We start from the raw sequence: 18,277 nt of genomic DNA, 5'->3' as shown, positions 1-18,277 counted from the left end.
GTGCTGCAGCTGTGGACCAATCAGAATTTGGGATTTGTTTGGCCCTTTCCCCTTCCAGAGGGCTCTTACTAAGTATTAGTCGCCACTGCAACGCAATCAAAAGCCAGCTTTGGTTGGTCACACCAACGTACCATTGCCCTGTCGCTGTGAGTGTGCGCCATGGTTGGTGGGACTGCTGCTGGGGTTAAACTGGTGAAAGGCCAATAAATGGTCCAAATAATTGTGTGTCTTCTGAGAGGTCATTTACCACCAACTCTTCCGACAGATCGGAAGATCGGCGCCCCGAGAACCTGTCTACACCACCCGGACCACTCCAGACACAAGATGGGGAAGAGCCGGAGTCCCGTGACCAAAAGGATAATAAGTTTGGCCCTGGAGATCATCTACCTGCTGACAGGAGAGGTGAGGAGGATTCTGGGAGGTCACATGACATCACTCTTATCTCTATTAATAAAAACACAGACCTGACCGGAGAGGTGAGGAGGATTCTGGGGGGGGTCACATGACATCGCTCTTATCTCTATTAATAAAACACAGACCTGACCGGAGAGGTTAGGAGGATTCTGAGAGGTCACATGACATCACTCTTATCTCTATTAATAAAACACAGATCTGACCGGGGAGGTGAGGAGGTTTCTGAGAGGTCACATGACATCACTCTTATCTCTATTAATAAAACACAGACCTGACCGGAGAGGTGAGGAGAATTCTGGGAGGTCACATGACATGTAATCATGAGCCTTGTCTTCTTTCCTAGGATTATGGACCCACAAAGAAGAATTCAGGTGATCATGTGACACCACAAAGCCCTCCTTGTGTGTCCGAAATACGAAGCGGCTCTTGGAGCCCTACAATGGACCCACCACCTCCATCTTGGAAACCAGAGAGGAACCACAAGAAGATCATAGAGGTCACCCAGAAGATGATGGAGCTTCTAACAGGAGAGGTGAGCGGTGGTGGGAATTCTGGGACATTATCCAGTGACAGACAAGGGATGTGTCTGGATGGTGACTGTATCATTGTGTGTGTCAGGTTCCTATAAGGCGGGGGGGTCAGCAACCAGTAGATCGTGGACAGGTGACTGGTAGACCGTGGTCTGGGTTTGCTGACCCGCCACCCCAGAGCATCGGAGTGCAATGCAGAGGGACTACTTGTAAAGTTGGAGGTGTAGTAGGGAGAAAGAGCCACATAAGCTGTTGCCTCCTCTGTAGTGCCGGCTCCTGTCCCATACGGAGTGATACCAACTGCACTCCACCTCTTATCCCGAGGGGTTAAAGCAGGCAGCTTTGTGTTGCTTTCTCTCCACCTGCTTTAACCCCCTTGGACCCCGCAGTTGCGGGGCACTTGTAGAGTGGCCCCAGTTTCTTGAATGGGTCGTGATTGGCAGGCGGTAGTTCCCACCAAAAGCAACAGGGGGTTTAATTCCTGCTGCAGTGTGTGTACATCTTTGGCTGCTGCCTCAGCAGATAAAGGTGGTAAATATGTAACTCCACCACCCCACCACATCAAAGGTAGATCTCCACCTCTTTAAGGTTGTCTACCCCTGATCTGTCTATTTTCTCCACACAGGAACAGGATAACGAACTCCATCATGGCTTAACGGTGGAGGCATCCAGGCCAGTGAGATCTTACGGTAAGGAATCATTGTTGGTTGTGCCTTTATTTGAGGATATTTGGTACCCTTAAGACATGGGTAGGCAACCTCAGCCCTCCAGCTGTGTTGAAACTAGAAGTCCCATGAGACATCGCAAGACCCCGACAATCACAGGCTTGACTCCTAGAGGCAGAGGCATGATGGGATTTGTAGTTGCTCCACAGCTGGAGGACCGAGGTTGCCTACCCCTGCTTTAAGAGAACCAGCCACAGCTTCAATGTTCCATCCTATATGCCGATGGCTGTACTGGTCTACAAAAACGTAGTTAGTAAGGTTGAATAAAGACACCAGTCCATCCAGTTCAACCTGAGTGAGTGTCTACAATTGTCCCTATCCCTGTACATTGCACACTCACATTGGTCCCTACCCTCAATGAGCCCACAATCCAAGGTCCCCATTCATATACTAGGGCCAATTTTTGGACAGAGGCCAATTAACCTACCTGCATGTCTTTGGAGTGTGGGAGGAAACTGGAGTACCCAGAGGAAACCCACGCAGGCACAGGGAGAACATGCAAACTCCAGGCAGGTAGTGTCGTGGTTGGGATCTGAACCAGCGACCCTTCTTACTGCTAGACGAGAGTACTAACCACTACACCACTGTGCCGCCCACAAACTTTTTTTATTGCTACATGTCCCCCAGGACAGGACCCGGACCCCATAACCATTTCTTACATATAATCCTTCAAAATGGGCACTTTTGATGATCGGGTCCCATTGACTTTAATAGGGTTCATTATTCGGGTCCAAACTTTTGCAGAGTTTGGAAGTTCATCCCTATTTGCCTATATACAGTGCCTTGAAAAAGTTTTCACACCCCTTTGAAATTTTCCACATTTTGTCATGTTACAACCAAAAACGTAAATGTATTTTATTTGGATTATATGTGATAGACCAACACAAAGTGGCACATCATTGTGAAGTGGAAGGAAAATGATAAATGGTTTTCAATATTTTTTTTTTTAATTGTTTTATTTTTTACAAAGAAATATGTGAAAAGTGTGGCGTGCATTTGTATTCAGCCCCCTTTACCCTGATACCCCTAACTAAAATCTACGGGGACCGATTGCTTTCAGAAGTCACCTAATTAGTAAATAGAATCCACCTGTGTGTAATTTAATCTCAGTATAAATACAGCTGTTCTGTGAAGCCCTCAGAGGTTTGTTGGAGAACCTTAAACAAACCAGATCATGAAGGCCAAGGAACACACCAGACAGGTCAGTGATAAAGTTGTGGAGAAGTTTAAAGTAGGGTTAGGTTATATAAAAAAAAAAAAAAACTTTGAACATCTCCCATAGCACCGCTCAATCCATCATCCTAAAATGGAAAGAGTATGGCACAACTGCAAACCTACCAAGACACGGCCGTCCACCTAAACTGACTGGCCGGGCAAGGAGAGCATTCATCAGAGAAGCAGCCAAGAGGTCCATGGTAACTCTGGAGGAGCTGCAGAGATCCACAGCTCAGGAGGGAGAATCTGTCCACAGGACAACTATTAGGCCTCTTTCACACTGACGTCCCGTTCAGGTCCGCCTGTCAGTTTTTCAGGCGGACCTGAACGGGTGCTCCATAGAGGTCTATGGAGCGTCGGATGTCAGCGGTGACATGTCCGCTGACATCCGACCCGCTCCGATCCGAAAAAGTGTAACGGAGGAAAAAGCTATTTTTCCATCCGTCTGCGGATCGGATCGGGTGACGACGGGCACTGCGGTCCGTCGTCATCCGATCTCCCATAGGGGAGAGCGGCGCTGTGACAGGTCCGTCCCTGCGCAGTGTGCAGAGACGGAGCTGTCATCTCCCTGCTCAGCGGGGATCGACGGAGTGATCCCCGCTGAGCAAACGGACATCCACGGGGCGGATCAGAACTGATCCGCCCCGTGTGAAAGGACCCTTAGTCGTCTCTCCACAAATCTGCCCTTTATGGAAGAGTGACAAGAAGAAAGACATTGTTGAAAGAAAGCCGTAAGAAGTCCTGTTTGTGAGAAGCCATCTGGGGGACACAGCAAACATGTGGAAGAAGGTGCTCTGGTCAGATGAGACCAAAATTAAACTTTTTGGCCTAAAAGCAAAATGCTATGTGTGGTGGATAACTAACACTGCACATCACCCTGAACACACCATCCTCACTGTGAAACATGGTGGTGGCAGCATCATGTTGTGGGAATGCTTTTCTTCAGCAGGGACAGGGAAGCTGGTCAGAGTGTGTGTGTGTGTGTGTGTGTATATGTATGTATGTATGTGTATGTATATATATATATATATATATATATATATATATATATATATATATATATAATTATAATTTGTCCTCATTTATCAGTAAATCTCTTAAAGAGACCCTGTCACCAACTGAAGTATTTTCAACGCTTACTTGCAGCTTTTTTTCCTTCCCATAAATATGATTTAAAGCGGTACTCCGCTCCCGCCACTTCCCCCATTGCTGTGTCTACAGAGATAGGTTCTCTTTATACTCAGTATGGAGGATTTAGAGGAAGATGGAGTCTCAGTTTTGTACAGTGGTGGTTGCAGGAGAGCCCTGATATAAACACATAGAAGCAATGCAGACCCTCCTAGTAGTCAATGTAGGGCCCTCCTGTCCCTTCTGTATTGGACTCTACTGTAATTGTGGTGTCCCCCCCTCTACATTGTAAACTGTAAGCTGTGTAAACTGTTGGCGCTATATAAATTGTGTATAATAATAATGTAGTCAGTGTGTGCGTTTCCTACAGATGGATCCAGTCAGACTAATACCCTGTGGAGTGAGGAGTCCAGTGATGTGAAAGAGGAGGATGACTGTGGTAGTCCTGTGGATGACGAGGTAAGTCTACAGGTGGATACATTTTTCAAGGGAATAGATTTATGGCATGAGAAAAAAAAAAAAAAAAATATATATATATATATATATATAATAAATATATATATATATATATATATATATATATATATATATATAAATTATTATTTTATTTTTATTTTTCGGGGCTGTGACATATTGGACAGATCGGACACCTAACTGACATTTTTGACACTTTTGTTTGGGAACCAGTGACATTATTACAGTGATCAATGCTAAAGGTATGCACTGTTATTGTACTAATGACATTGGCCGGGAAGGGGTTAACATCAGGGGTGATCAAGGGGTTAACTGTGTTCCCTGTTTGTGATTACTGACTGTATGGGGGACGGTGTGATTGGGGAAACACAGATCCGTGTGCCTGCTTAGCAGGAAGACAGATCCCAGTATCATCCCCTGATAGAACAGAGATCTGCCTTGTTTTCTTCGGCAGATCCCTGTTCTGTCTCTGGGGGGGGGGGAACGATCGTGGGATATCGGAGGCAGATATCGAGTCTGCCAGACCCGGTGATTGGCTGCCCAATCGGAGCACACGCCCACAAATGCTAGTGCGTGAATCGCCGTACCGGTACGGCGATTTGCGCAGTCGAGCCACCTTGCTGCAGTACATCTGCGGCGGGTGGTCGGCAAGTAGTTAAAACCAAAAGGGGAAAAAAAACAAAATTTCTTTTTTGACTTTGACCAGCAGCAGATTTTGGCGCTACTGGCCATGCGCAAACCTGCACCCAACAGAATAACAGAACCCCCCCCCCCCCCCCCAGGAGCTGTTGGAGAACATGAGGAGCTTTCCTCGGATCTACCCAATCGCCTCAGTGCGCATGTCACTAAGCTTTTTTTTAAACTCCCAGAAAAAAAAAATCCCAATATTGATTTGGTTTGCGCAAAAGTTATCGTAGAAGATTTATGGACTTTTTTTTTTGTTTTTACTAAGCACTTTTTTTTTACAGCGTTTGTTTTTTTTTTTGTTTTTTTTTTCTTAGCAGGACTGCAACATTGCGTTGGCAAAATCTGACACTTAGTTCCACTTTTTAGGGACCATTGACACCAATACCAGTGATCATTGCTAAAAAAAAAAATGTACTAATGACACTGGCAGGGACGGGGGTTAACACCAGGGGAGATCAAAGGGTTAAATGTGCTCCTAGGGCAGTGATGGCGAACCCTGGCACCCCAGATGTTTTGAAACTATATTTCCCATGATGCTACACTACACTGCAGAGTGCATAAGCATCATGGGAAATGTAGTTCCAAAACATCTGGGGTGCCAAGGTTCACCATCACTGTCCTAGGGTGTTCTTTCTAACTGTAGGAGGAGGTGCTATGATTGGAGGAAAACGGAGATCCGTGTTTCTGCTTAGCAAATACACAAGATCGCCATTTTTCTCCCTCACCGCTCTGCCTCTTGAAAAAATGACCGCAGGCGGCCAGCGAGCGCCCTGGAGCCAATCACAGGAATTGCGTACAGGTTCGTGATTTTGCACTTAAGGGCTGCCCTGCTGCAGTATTATTGACATGGGGCGGTTCTTAACCACTTCCAGCCCAATCACATCATGTGACCTCATTGACTTTGAGTGGTGATATCTGAATGATGAGTTATAAAAAAAAAAAATTATATCTCGATCATCGCTGCAGCTGCAAGGATGACCGAGATATCACTCTTCCCATCCAGCGATGTACCTGTACATCACATATATGGGATGTGGTTAAAGCGGCCTTGTCCCAGTGAAACGCATCGAGTAATTCTACATGGTACACCTAGTGAAAAAGTCGAATTTTTGCCTCTTGTTGTTTTTAGTGGGAAGATTTGGTTGACCTGAAAGACGACACAGAAGAAGTCTTCATCAAAGTGAAGGTGGAGAACGTCAGTGAAGGTGAGAGAACAGTTACCGGACACATAAAAAAAAAGCCACATAAAACGCAATTCCGCCTCCTGCTCTGGGTATAGTAAGGCCGAGTGCTGTAAAATTGTTACAAAAAATAACCCAGCTGGAGGGTTATGGGGATCTGATCTTATTTATTTGGCCTTAGGTTGGGGGTCAGTAACATGGAAGGGGTAGATCACTTCCCCACCGTGCCCACACTTTGTCAGGAGTGCTCCTCCCTCCCCCGGTATGCAGAGCAGCAGTGAGACATGGCTACCTGTTCGGGTACGCTGGTCCCCCTCTTACTTCCTTCCCAGGGACTTCTTTGTGATGTCTTTTACAAGCAAGAGGGATGGATGGGAGGGGAGGATCGGGAGGGTGGGGGATGTGATGAGGGGCGGAGGCAACACCGCAGAATCGCAAGAAGGAAAAACGCTTCTGAGGGGGACATGATGGTGGCACTGAGATACTTACTAATACTGTATAATGATAAATAGTAGGATAATAGAGATGCTATAATGGGGAACAGTATAATGGAGGCGCTATAATGGGGAGCAGTATGATGGAATTGCTATAATGAGCAGTATAATAGAGGAACTATAATGGGGAGCAGTATGATGAAGGCACTATAATGGGGAGTAGTATGATGGAGACGCTATAATGAGGAGCAGTATAATGGGGAGTAGTATGATGGAGGCATTATCATGGGGAGCAGTATGATGGAGGTGCTAAAAAGAGGGGCCCAATGTCAGAAGGCTTGGTAGTGGGACTCCCCACTGAACACTAATGTAGGTAAAGCATTATTTGGGGAAATGAAAGTGGTCAGCCTTCGCGCCGCTAAGTGGTAATGAGTGACTCAAGTGAAACAAAATCCAAAATCAGAATTAATGAAACACAGATGCTGTGAAAAAGAACCTGAGTGATATAAAGTGCAAATGCTAACTAAAAAATGCAGCAGGACAAAATAGTGAACACAAACTATCAAATAATGGATATAAAGGGGTGGATCCTGCGCAAATCGTGCCACTCAAATAAAATACACAAATTCAAACTAATATAAATATGTGCATACATATAATGCCGTGAAAAATATAGTCCATAAAACAGCACGGATAAAAATATAAAAAATGGAGAAGGGATCAATGATAGAATAATGATAGAATGTCCGCTACTCAAGGCTCCCAGAACTCTCACCTTCAAACAAAGTGAATAAGCAAATCAAACAAACTCCAGGATTCTCTTATTTCATTCATAAATAATAGCCATCAGGAAATCCAAAGGAGGGATGTAGTGATACAATTCCGCCACTAGAGGGCCAGTCCCAGCTTATAGAATAGGTAATATGGATAATATGGATATTCACTTCTATTCCACACTGTATGGCTCAAAATAAGAGAGAGGAGGGGGAGAGAGAAAAACAGGAGACTTCCATAGTGTAGTAGTTTAAAAAACGGCAGGTAGATTTATTAAGAAGCAGTAAAGACTCTCACATTTTGATTGCAAAAAACAAACACAATCAGGAAGAGGGTGTAATGCCGTCTTACTCTACTTCCGGTTCGTCCTCTGGCCAGAGGACGAATAGTAGTGATACAATTCCTCTAGTGGCGGAATTGTATCACTACATCCCTCCTTTGGATTTCCTGATGGCTATTATTTATGAATGAAATAAGAGAATCCTGGAGTTTGTTTGATTTGCTTATTCACTTCGTTTGAAGGTGAGAGTTCTGGGAGCCTTGAGTAGCGGACATTCTATCATTATTCTATCATTGATCCCTTCTCCATTTTTTATATTTTTATCCGTGCTGTTTTATGGACTATATTTTTCACAGCATTATATGTATGCACATATTTATATTAGTTTGAATTTGTGTATTTTATTTGAGTGGCACGATTTGAGCAGGATCCACCCCTTTATATCCATTATTTGGGGAAAGGCGCCCTGTCATTACTGACCACACCCACTTTCATTTGGCCGTACCCGTTTAAAAAATGCAACCTTGCCCAGTGATCTTTAGTTTTTAAAGTAGATCTCCACCTCTCTGGGGTTGCCTACCCCACCTTATGGGAAATGTATGGGCACTGAGCGTAGTCTTCATTCTTCACTTTGGTTTTCTTGTACAGATGAGTCCAGTAACTTTGGTTCTGAGAAAAGTCCAAGTCCCACATCTACCGGATGCTGTAAAGAAGAGGACGAGGACATCCCTATAGACTTTAAGGTGGGAGAGAGCGTATATACTGTATGGCCAACAGTTAGTAGACTCCGGGCCATCACACCTTTATATGAGCTTGTTGGACATCTCATTAAATATGGAGTTGACCTCAGATCTGCCCCACTTCCTGCACCATCAGACCTCGGATCTGTCCCACTTCCCACACCATTAGACCTCAGATCGGCCCCACTTTCTGCACCATCAGACCTCAGATCGGCCCCACTTTCTGCACCATCAGACCTCAGATCGGCCCCACTTTCTGCACCATCAGACCTCAGATCGGCCCCACTTTCTGCACCATCAGACCTCAGATCGGCCCCACTTTCTGCACCATCAGACCTCAGATCGGCCCCAATTCCTGCACCATCAGACCTCAGATCGGCCCCAATTCCTGCACCATCAGACCTCAGATCGGCCCCACTTCCTGCACCATCAGACCTCAGATCTGCCCCAATTCCTGCACCATCAGACCTCAGATCGGCCCCACTTCCTGCACCATCAGACCTCAGATCTTCCCCACTTCCTGCACCATCAGACCTCAGATCTTCCCCACTTCCTGCACCATCAGACCTCAGATCTACCCCACTTCCCGCACCATCAGACCTCGGATCGGCCCCACTTTCTGCACCATCAGACCTCAGATCGGCCCCACTTTCTGCACCATCAGACCTCAGATCGGCCCCACTTCCTGCACCATCAGACCTCAGATCTTCCCCACTTCCTGCACCATCAGACCTCAGATCTTCCCCACTTCCTGCACCATCAGACCTCAGATCTACCCCACTTCCCGCACCATCAGACCTCGGATCTGTCCCACTTCCCACACCATCAGACCTCAGATCGGCCCCACTTTCTGCACCATCAGACCTCAGATCGGCCCCACTTTCTGCACCATCAGACCTCAGATCGGCCCCACTTTCTGCACCATCAGACCTCAGATCGGCCCCACTTTCTGCACCATCAGACCTCAGATCGGCCCCACTTCCTGCACCATCAGACCTCGGATCGGCCCCACTTCCTGCACCATCAGACGTCGGATAGCCCCCACTTCCTGCACCATCAGACGTCGGATAGCCCCCACTTCCTGCACCATCAGACGTCGGATAGCCCCCACTTCCTGCACCATCAGACGTCGGATAGCCCCCACTTCCTGCACCATCAGACGTCGGATAGCCCCCACTTCCTGCACCATCAGACGTCGGATAGCCCCCACTTCCTGCACCATCAGACGTCGGATAGCCCCCACTTCCTGCACCATCAGACGTCGGATAGCCCCCACTTCCTGCACCATCAGACGTCGGATAGCCCCCACTTCCTGCACCATCAGACGTCGGATAGCCCCCACTTCCTGCACCATCAGACGTCGGATAGCCCCCACTTCCTGCACCATCAGACGTCGGATAGCCCCCACTTCCTGCACCATCAGACGTCGGATAGCCCCCACTTCCTGCACCATCAGACGTCGGATAGCCCCCACTTCCTGCACCATCAGACGTCGGATAGCCCCCACTTCCTGCACCATCAGACGTCGGATAGCCCCCACTTCCTGCACCATCAGACGTCGGATAGCCCCCACTTCCTGCACCATCAGACGTCGGATAGCCCCCACTTCCTGCACCATCAGACGTCGGATAGCCCCCACTTCCTGCACCATCAGACGTCGGATAGCCCCCACTTCCTGCACCATCAGACGTCGGATAGCCCCCACTTCCTGCACCATCAGACGTCGGATAGCCCCCACTTCCTGCACCATCAGACGTCGGATAGCCCCCACTTCCTGCACCATCAGACGTCGGATAGCCCCCACTTCCTGCACCATCAGACGTCGGATCGCCCCACTTCCTGCACCATCAGACGTCGGATCGCCCCACTTCCTGCACCATCAGACGTCGGATCGCCCCACTTCCTGCACCATCAGACGTCGGATCGCCCCCACTTCCTGCACCATCAGACGTCGGATCGCCCCCACTTCCTGCACCATCACACATCAAAATCTCTATGATTTGAGAAGCCTGAAATCTAGTAAATGAAATGGGCGGAGCAGGGACAGTCAGACAGTGCTGGATGTCCTTCAGCAAGGAAAAAGGGTGCACTATTCAATTTGCTGCAGCTTCTAATGCACACTGTGACATGCCCACAGGGTGCAGTGAAATCAAAATAAGCAGTTTCAGTACAGGAGAGGAGCCGGTACAACTGTGCATGACTGAAGGGAAGGCCGGAGTTCAGCTTTAAATGTTTATTATGTAATATGTTTATTCTATGTGATAATCTTTCTACATTGTACTTGTATACTATAATATTGCTATACAATCTCTGTCCCTCACATGGCACCACTAAGTAATAATGATATTATATTATACTTTTACTATAGTGTATGAAGCTTTGCTATTATTTGCTATTGCTATTATTTTAGGCTTGTTATTATATTCTGCTGAAGCGCAGTATAATTCTACTCTACCATTAGTATACTTTGTTATTCTGAAATGTCCGACTTCTTATTAGTCTGTTTTTATTTTTTATTTTGGCTTTTAGGAGAACGAAATTAATACCGTAGAGGTTGACATGGTCCCGCAGTCAGAAGATGAGACTCCAGTGAAAGCGGAGGAAGTCGAAATGGGTGCAGGTGAGTAATTCTACTTTTATAAACCAGTCTTCCGTCAGATGACCGCGCTCTTGGCTCTTACAAAATGCAGCGTACCGGGTCACATCATTCATGGGTTCTCCAACCCAATCATCAAAGACCATGGGTGTGCCGATGAGATTGTGTAGAACTTTCCCATTTACAGCACACAGACCAGGAAAATCACCCTGCCTATGAGGACTGGTTCACACCAGGATCACACGGGAACTCGTGGGTTTGAACCACAAAATTATGGCTACAGTTTGGCCGGCCAGTTCTGGGAGGGCGTCATATGACGTCCTCCTATGATCGTGCCTTTGGACACAGCGGATCACAGATCGGGGTAAAGAGCCAATCACATTGGCTTTTTTACCGTATGATCAGTTGTTTCCAAGCACAGCTGATCACGATGTAAACACAACGGTTATCCGCATTACTTTTCTTGCGCTGTCACAGCGTGAGGAGAGAGCCAGTAACTGGCTAGCGTGAAAGAGGAACTCCTACACTGATCATCAGTGTCCTGATGATCAGAGCAGCTCCAACAGTGCTGCCAATCAGTGCCGCCTATCAGTGCTGTCAATCAGTGCCACTAATGTCCTGTTTATCAGTGCAGCCCCAACAGTGCCAATTAGTGTCACCTATTAGTGCCCATCATTGCTGCCTATTAGTGCTCATCAGTGCCAATCAGTGATGCAAATCAGTTCTACCTATTAGTGCCCATCTGTGCTGCCTATTGGGGCCCATCATTGCTGCCTATCGGTGCCTTTCAAGTGACACTAAAGGTTATTTTTTTTCTTTTAAATAACAAATGTGTCATACTTGCCTCCACTGTGCATCTCGTTTTGCACAGAGTGGCCCGAACCTGGTCTTCTGGGGTCCCCCAGCGGCTCTCTCGGCTCCCTACCACATCAGATAAATCCCTAGTGGGTTACCTTGCGGGCACGCTCCTGAGTCCAGCATTCGGCGTCCATAGAGGCCAAATGCAGGACTCTGCCCGGCGCCCGCATCGTTGGATTTTTGGCTCCCGCTGCTATCAATCTATCCAGTCAAGAACTGAGAACCCCCTGCAGAGAGAGAGAACGTTGTGGGACAAGTTTGAGGGTTCAGGTAATTAAATCGGGGGGTGGTCACTAACAGGTGTTTTTTCACCTTGATGCATTAAGGTGAAAAAAAACACAAACCTTTACAACTCCTTTCAGTGTTGCGTATTAGTGCCCATCAGTGATGTAAATCAGTGCACATCAGTGAAGGGGGAAAATTGCCTGTTTGCAACAATTTATAAAAAAAAATTCCAAAATGTTTGTTCTTTTTTCATTTATTTAGCAAAAAATAAAACACCCAGAGGTGATTAAATACCACCAAAAGAAAGCTCTATTTGTGTGAAAAAAGGGTTAAAAAATGTATTTAGGTACAGTGTTGCATGACCGCGCAATTGTCATTCAAAGTGCGACAGCGCTGAAAGCTGAAAATTGGCCTGGGCAGGAAGTAGGTGAAAGTGCCGAGTAGGCAAGTGGTTAAAGCGGATCTCCTGCCCCCACAAAAGTTAGGTCAGCAGCTACAAACACTGTAGCTGCTGACCCACGATGTCAGCACCCCAACCAATTTTCCAATCAGCTCTTGGGTGCTGCCGCCGCCATTTGTGGTAAGGCTTCATGCTTCACGCCCAGTCCCTACTGCGGAGGAGGGGGGCTGAACTTCCAAGGGGGGCTGAACTTCCAAGGGACCTTGCCGCTTCTAGGTCTCCCAGAAGTGGGGACAGGTACCTGTCAAAAAACAGGTACTCATTCCCAAAACCCCCCCCCCCCAGATGTGGCACTGGAGGGAGGGGAGCAAGCAAGCGGAGCTTGCTTTTGAGTGGAACTCTCGCTTTAATGTCCTCCCAGCAGTCATTCAGCAAGGATGCCTTTTTTAAGCTGCCTTGAAGGAGGTGATCAAAAAAAATATGATGCAGGAAAAGAGTTCACCTGAAACTTGATTTTGGGCAGACGTACCTTCAAATATTGAAAAATATGCGTTGTTTTATGAAAAACGAGAAAGTTTTGGCGAGAAAATCTAATTGATAGGGTTAGAAAATGTGGGTCTAGGGAAGAGGGGATTATTACGGTGCCTAATAGTGATAGAGTGTAACGTAGGTTACCAGAATTGCAGACAATTAAATGTAATACATTGCATGAAAATTTACCATTAAAGCTTTATTGAAAAGACAATTATTCATAAAAAAATTGTTGTTTTTGTTTTGTTCAAATTAAGGAAAATGTGCAAAATATTTGATGAGAAATATTTAAATTTGTTTTTCAACAGATAGTGGTATCACTGAGAGTTTAAAACCATCAGACTCCCCTAGCATGAGGCATGGCCAAGGCTCTCCCGGCATTGCTCCCATCATTGAAAACGCACCTGCAACACACATGCCTCCCAATGAGGAGAGGCCCATTCCCGAACCAATGCATGGTGGCTTCTTCAGCAACTTGGACAAGACTCGGCGCAACACCACCAAAAATTCCTTTATATGTAGCGAGTGTGGGGATGGCTTTGCCACCAGGGCCCAGCTCTTAGCCCACCACAGGGCACACACAGGGGAGAAGCCCTTTGTTTGCTCTGAGTGCGGCAAAGGCTTCACCCGTAACACCATCTTAGTGGAACACATGCGGCTGCACACGGGGGAGAAACCTTACTCTTGTTCCGAATGCGGGCAGAGCTTCATCAGCAACGGCCAACGCATCCGACACGAGCGGCTTCACTCAGGCCAGAAGCCTTACATATGCAACGTGTGCGGCAAAGGGTTCACCCGCAACACCATCCTGATTGAGCACATGCGCATTCACACCGGAGAGAAGCCTTACACATGCGTGGAGTGCGGCAAAAGGTTCACCACCAACTCCCAGCTTGTCAAGCACATCAAGTACCACCGCGACGAGAAGCCTCATGTCTGTTCGCACTGCGGAAAACGGTTCATCAGCAATGGACTGTTGGTTATACACCAGCGGATTCACACAGGCGAGAAGCCTTTTGTGTGCCAGGAATGTGGGAAAGCCTTCGCCCGAAACGCCATCCTCCAGGAGCACATGAGAATTCATTCCGGGGAACGGCCTTTTGAATGTAAAGAGTGTGGGAAACGTTTTGCCAGTAACTCCCACATGGCCAAACACCTGAAGAACCACACTGGAGACAAACCCCATGCCTGCCTTGAGTGTGGGAAGCGGTTCATGTGCAATGCCCTGCTTGTCATTCACTATCGAACCCACACTGGGGAGAAGCCATTTGTGTGCAATGACTGTGGGAAATGTTTTGCCAAAAAAGGCAGCCTGGTGACTCATCAGAGAATTCACACTGGGGAAAAACTTTTTACCTGCACAGATTGTGGGAAGGGTTTCACTCAGGGTTCCGATCTGGCCTCCCACCGGCGGATCCACACAGGGGAAAAGCCCTTTGTCTGTAACGAGTGTGGAAAGTGCTTCGCTCAGAACTCACAACTGTCCGTCCACCAGAAGAACCACAGGGGTGAAAAGCCACATTCTTGCACCATCTGCAAAAAGAGCTTCACCACTAAGGGAAGCCTCACCGCCCACCTTAAAGTACATACTGGTGAGAAACTCTTTACCTGCCCAATTTGCAGCAAGGGCTTCACTAGTAATTCTAAGGTGACTATTCACCAGAGATCTCACACAGGAGAGAAGCCTTTTATCTGTTCAGATTGTGGCAAAGGGTTTGTCAGCAATTCAGTCCTCGTGGCTCATAAGAAACTTCACGAGACCAAAAAACTGTAACTTTTTTAACGCTGGTCATAAAGACAGAAGAATGTTTGTAGAATGTAATAGTATTGCCATACTTAACATATTAAGCTGTTTTAGGTCACGCTTCCTGAAAATGGGGTGTGATTAAAGGCCATGGCTGTACCACAAGTAGGGTGTGATTGAAGCCCATGGCTGTACCACAAGTAGGGTGTGATTGAAGCCCATGGCCATTCCACAAGTGCTCCAAGACTAGCTAAGTAGGCATTTTCCAAAGAAAGTAGATTAACTACTGGAGTACTTTCTACCTTACTCTTTAGTTCACTTCAAATACACAGTCTTGTTTAAGGGTAAATTATAAAACAAATTTGTATCAGAACCTGGGTGGATATTAAGTGTACACTGAGGTGTCCTTTGTGGCCTGTCATGCAACACTATTTGCTGTATGTGATATTATATGGAGAATATTTTGTTATTTAACAGCAGTGGCTTTTAATTCGGAGTTGCTGACGTTCCCATAATAGTTGTATGTCCTAAAAGTGCGGCGCTAAATAAAATTACCATGTGCAAACCACCATATATGACATAGTGCAAAACCTTTGAAGTGAACAGAAAATCCAATCAAAATGTTATTCAATCCAAAAATGTCCTTGTGCAAAAGTGCAAATATATTATGTTCATGAAGTGCAAAGTTCATAAATTGACCACTAAAGTGCTCCTGTGCAAATAATTCATGCATGCCAGTGTCCCACGCTGGGCAGTGCTCAGACATTCACCGTTCTGACATCTTCACCATAAATAAGATGGGGGCTTACCAGATCACCAGCAATCTTCCTTACACAGGAATATCATTCAGAGCTTATTGGGATCTCTGATCCTCACATGTAAATCCGGAAATGTTCCCCCGCCAGCCTCGCTGTGTTCCCCTTATGCTGACAACATGATCCAGCTCACCGTCTCAGATGGGATGGATGGATAAATCCTCAGAGTTAAAATGGGTAAAAAACAGGGAGATTCCTCATAGTGTAATATGGTCTCAACCGTTTTATTTTAAAATCAGTGCACTTGCATATAAAACAAAAGATGCTGCTGGCTGTAAATCTCTTCACTATAGCCAGTGCTATCCTTCAAACAGTCATAAATTCAAAAAAGCATCTGTGCAGCAGCGTGTGTGCATCGTCCTTACGATCGTTTCGTTATATGTAACATCATCAGGGGGTACCTGGTATTTAGTGCACAGCTGCTGTATTTACTTTTGATAACACACTAGTGCAGATTTTTTTCTATATACATTGCCTAGCAAAAGTATTCACCCCCTTGGCTTTTTACCTAGTTTGTTACATTATAGCCTTTATTTCAATATTTTTTTTAATCAGAATTATATGTGATGGATCAGAACACAATAGTCTAAGCTGGTGAAGTAAAATTAGAAAAATAAATACATAAAACTACCCTGTTTCCCTGAAAATAAGACCTAGCGTGATTTTCTGTGATGGCTGCAATATAAGCCCCCCCCCCAAATAAGCCCTAGTTAAAGTCCTTGTAGGTCTTCTTTTCAGGGTAGGGTTTTTTTTCGGGGAAAGAGGGTAGGACTTATTTGGAGGGTAGGGCTTATATTGCAGCCTTTGCTGACAATGACGCTAGGTCTTATTTTCGGGGGAAACAGGGTATTTTTCAGAAATAAACAACTGATAATTGGCATATGCGTATGTATTCACCCCCTTTGTTATGAAGCCCATAAAAATCTCTGGTGCAACCAATTACCTTCATAAGTCTCATAATTAGTGAAATGATGTCCACCTGTGTGCAATCTAAGTGTCACATGATCTGTCATTACATATACACACCTTTTTGAAAGGCCCCAGAGGCTGCAACACCTAAGCAAGAGGCACCACTAACCAAACACTGCCATGAAAACCAAGGAACTCTCCAAACAAGTAAAGCACAATGTTGAGAAGTACAAGTCAGATTTAGGTTATAAAAAAAATATCCAAATCTTTGATGATCCCTAGGAGCACCATCAAATCTATCATACCCAAATGGAAAGAACATGGCACAACAGAAAACCTGCCAAGAGACAGCCGCACACCAAAACTCATGGACCGTGGAAAGGAGAGCATTAATCAGAGAGGCAGCACAGAGACCTGGGTTAACCCTGGAGGAGCTGCAGAGGTCCGCAGCAGAGACTGGAGTATCTTTACATAGGACGACAATAATCTGTACGCTTCATAGAGTTGGGCTTTATGGCAGCGTGGCCAGAAGAAAGCCATTACTTTCAGCAAAAAACAAAATGGCACGTTTTGAGTTTGTGAAAAGGCATCTGGGAGACTCCAGAAATGTATTGAGGAAAGTGCCCTGGTCTGATGAGACTAAAATTTGAACTTTGTGGCCATCAAAGAAAACGCTATGTCTGGTGCAAACCCAACAACACATCACTTCACCCAAAGAACACCATCCCCACTGTGAAACATGGTGGTGGCAGCATCATGCTGTGGGGATGTTTTTCAGCAGTCGGGACTGGGAAACCTGGTCAGAGTTGAGGGAAAGATAGATGGTGCTAAATACAGGGATATTCTTGAGCAAAACCTGCACCACTCTGTGTGTGATTTGAGGCTAGGACAAAGGTTCACCTTCCAGCAGGACAATGACCCCAAACACACTGCTAAAGCAACACTTGAGTGGTTTAAGGGGAAAAATGTAAATGTGTTGGAATGGCCTAGTCAAAGCCCAGACCTCAATCCAATAGAAAATCTGTGGTCAGGCTTAGAGTGTTGTTCACAAGCGCAAACCATCCAACTTGAAGGAGCTTTGAAAGTAGGAATGGGCAAAAAGCCCAGTGGTAAGATATGGCAAGCTCATAGAGACTTATCCAAAGTGACTTGGAGCTGTGATAGCTGCAAAAGGTGTCTCTACAAAGTATTGACTTTAGTTGGGTGAATAGTTCTGCACATTGACTTTTTCTGTTATTTTGTCCTATTTGTTGTTTGCTTCACAATAAAATAAAAATCTTCAAAGTTGTGGGCGTGTTCTGTAAATTAAATGATTGTTTGAGGATTTGCATCAATGTTAATTCCAGGTCGTGAGGCAACAAAACACGAAAAATGCTGGGGGGGGGGGGGGGGGGTGAATACTTTTGCAAGGTACTGTAGTTCCCATAATAGTTACCTAATTTTACATGGAGAAAACATGATCAGAAAAAAGTGAAGGCACATAATGAGTTAGGTCCAAGGAGGTGCATGACATTTCCTGGACCCATCTCTGTTATTTACATCTTTTTTTATTGCACTCCCGGAAGATGGCCATTGCTTTATGGAAGCTTGAAGCTGATGCTTCAGGTCTAAGCATCT

The 18,277-nt window shown here is 46.0% G+C and overlaps 2 protein-coding genes across 2 annotated transcripts in view; both read left to right on the top strand.

Moving 5' to 3' along the window:
* LOC143956212 (uncharacterized) overlaps nt 1-17,948 on the top strand; it is an 18,608-nt gene extending 660 nt beyond the window's left edge. Inside the window, exons 2-9 of the mRNA XM_077466383.1 lie at nt 266-402; nt 758-946; nt 1,570-1,633; nt 4,383-4,471; nt 6,303-6,378; nt 8,491-8,585; nt 11,112-11,202; nt 13,501-17,948. Of these exons, the coding sequence (XP_077322509.1) occupies nt 325-402; nt 758-946; nt 1,570-1,633; nt 4,383-4,471; nt 6,303-6,378; nt 8,491-8,585; nt 11,112-11,202; nt 13,501-14,966 (2,148 nt within the window). The 5' untranslated portion in view covers nt 266-324 and the 3' untranslated portion in view covers nt 14,967-17,948. The remainder of the gene's footprint in view (nt 1-265; nt 403-757; nt 947-1,569; nt 1,634-4,382; nt 4,472-6,302; nt 6,379-8,490; nt 8,586-11,111; nt 11,203-13,500) is intronic.
* Nucleotides 1-18,277, top strand: part of LOC143956208 (oocyte zinc finger protein XlCOF8.4-like) — a 216,423-nt gene that overhangs the window by 182,787 nt on the left and 15,359 nt on the right. The window lies entirely within an intron of this gene.

This window comes from Lithobates pipiens, unplaced genomic scaffold (genome assembly GCF_037356315.1).
Source record: "Lithobates pipiens isolate NorthernLeopardFrog02 unplaced genomic scaffold, aLitPip1_a1.2 Scaffold_35, whole genome shotgun sequence".
Classification (NCBI taxonomy): Eukaryota; Metazoa; Chordata; class Amphibia; order Anura; family Ranidae; genus Lithobates; species Lithobates pipiens.
Note: the sequence above shows the minus strand (reverse complement) of the source record. Positions and strands in the feature narration are given on the sequence as shown.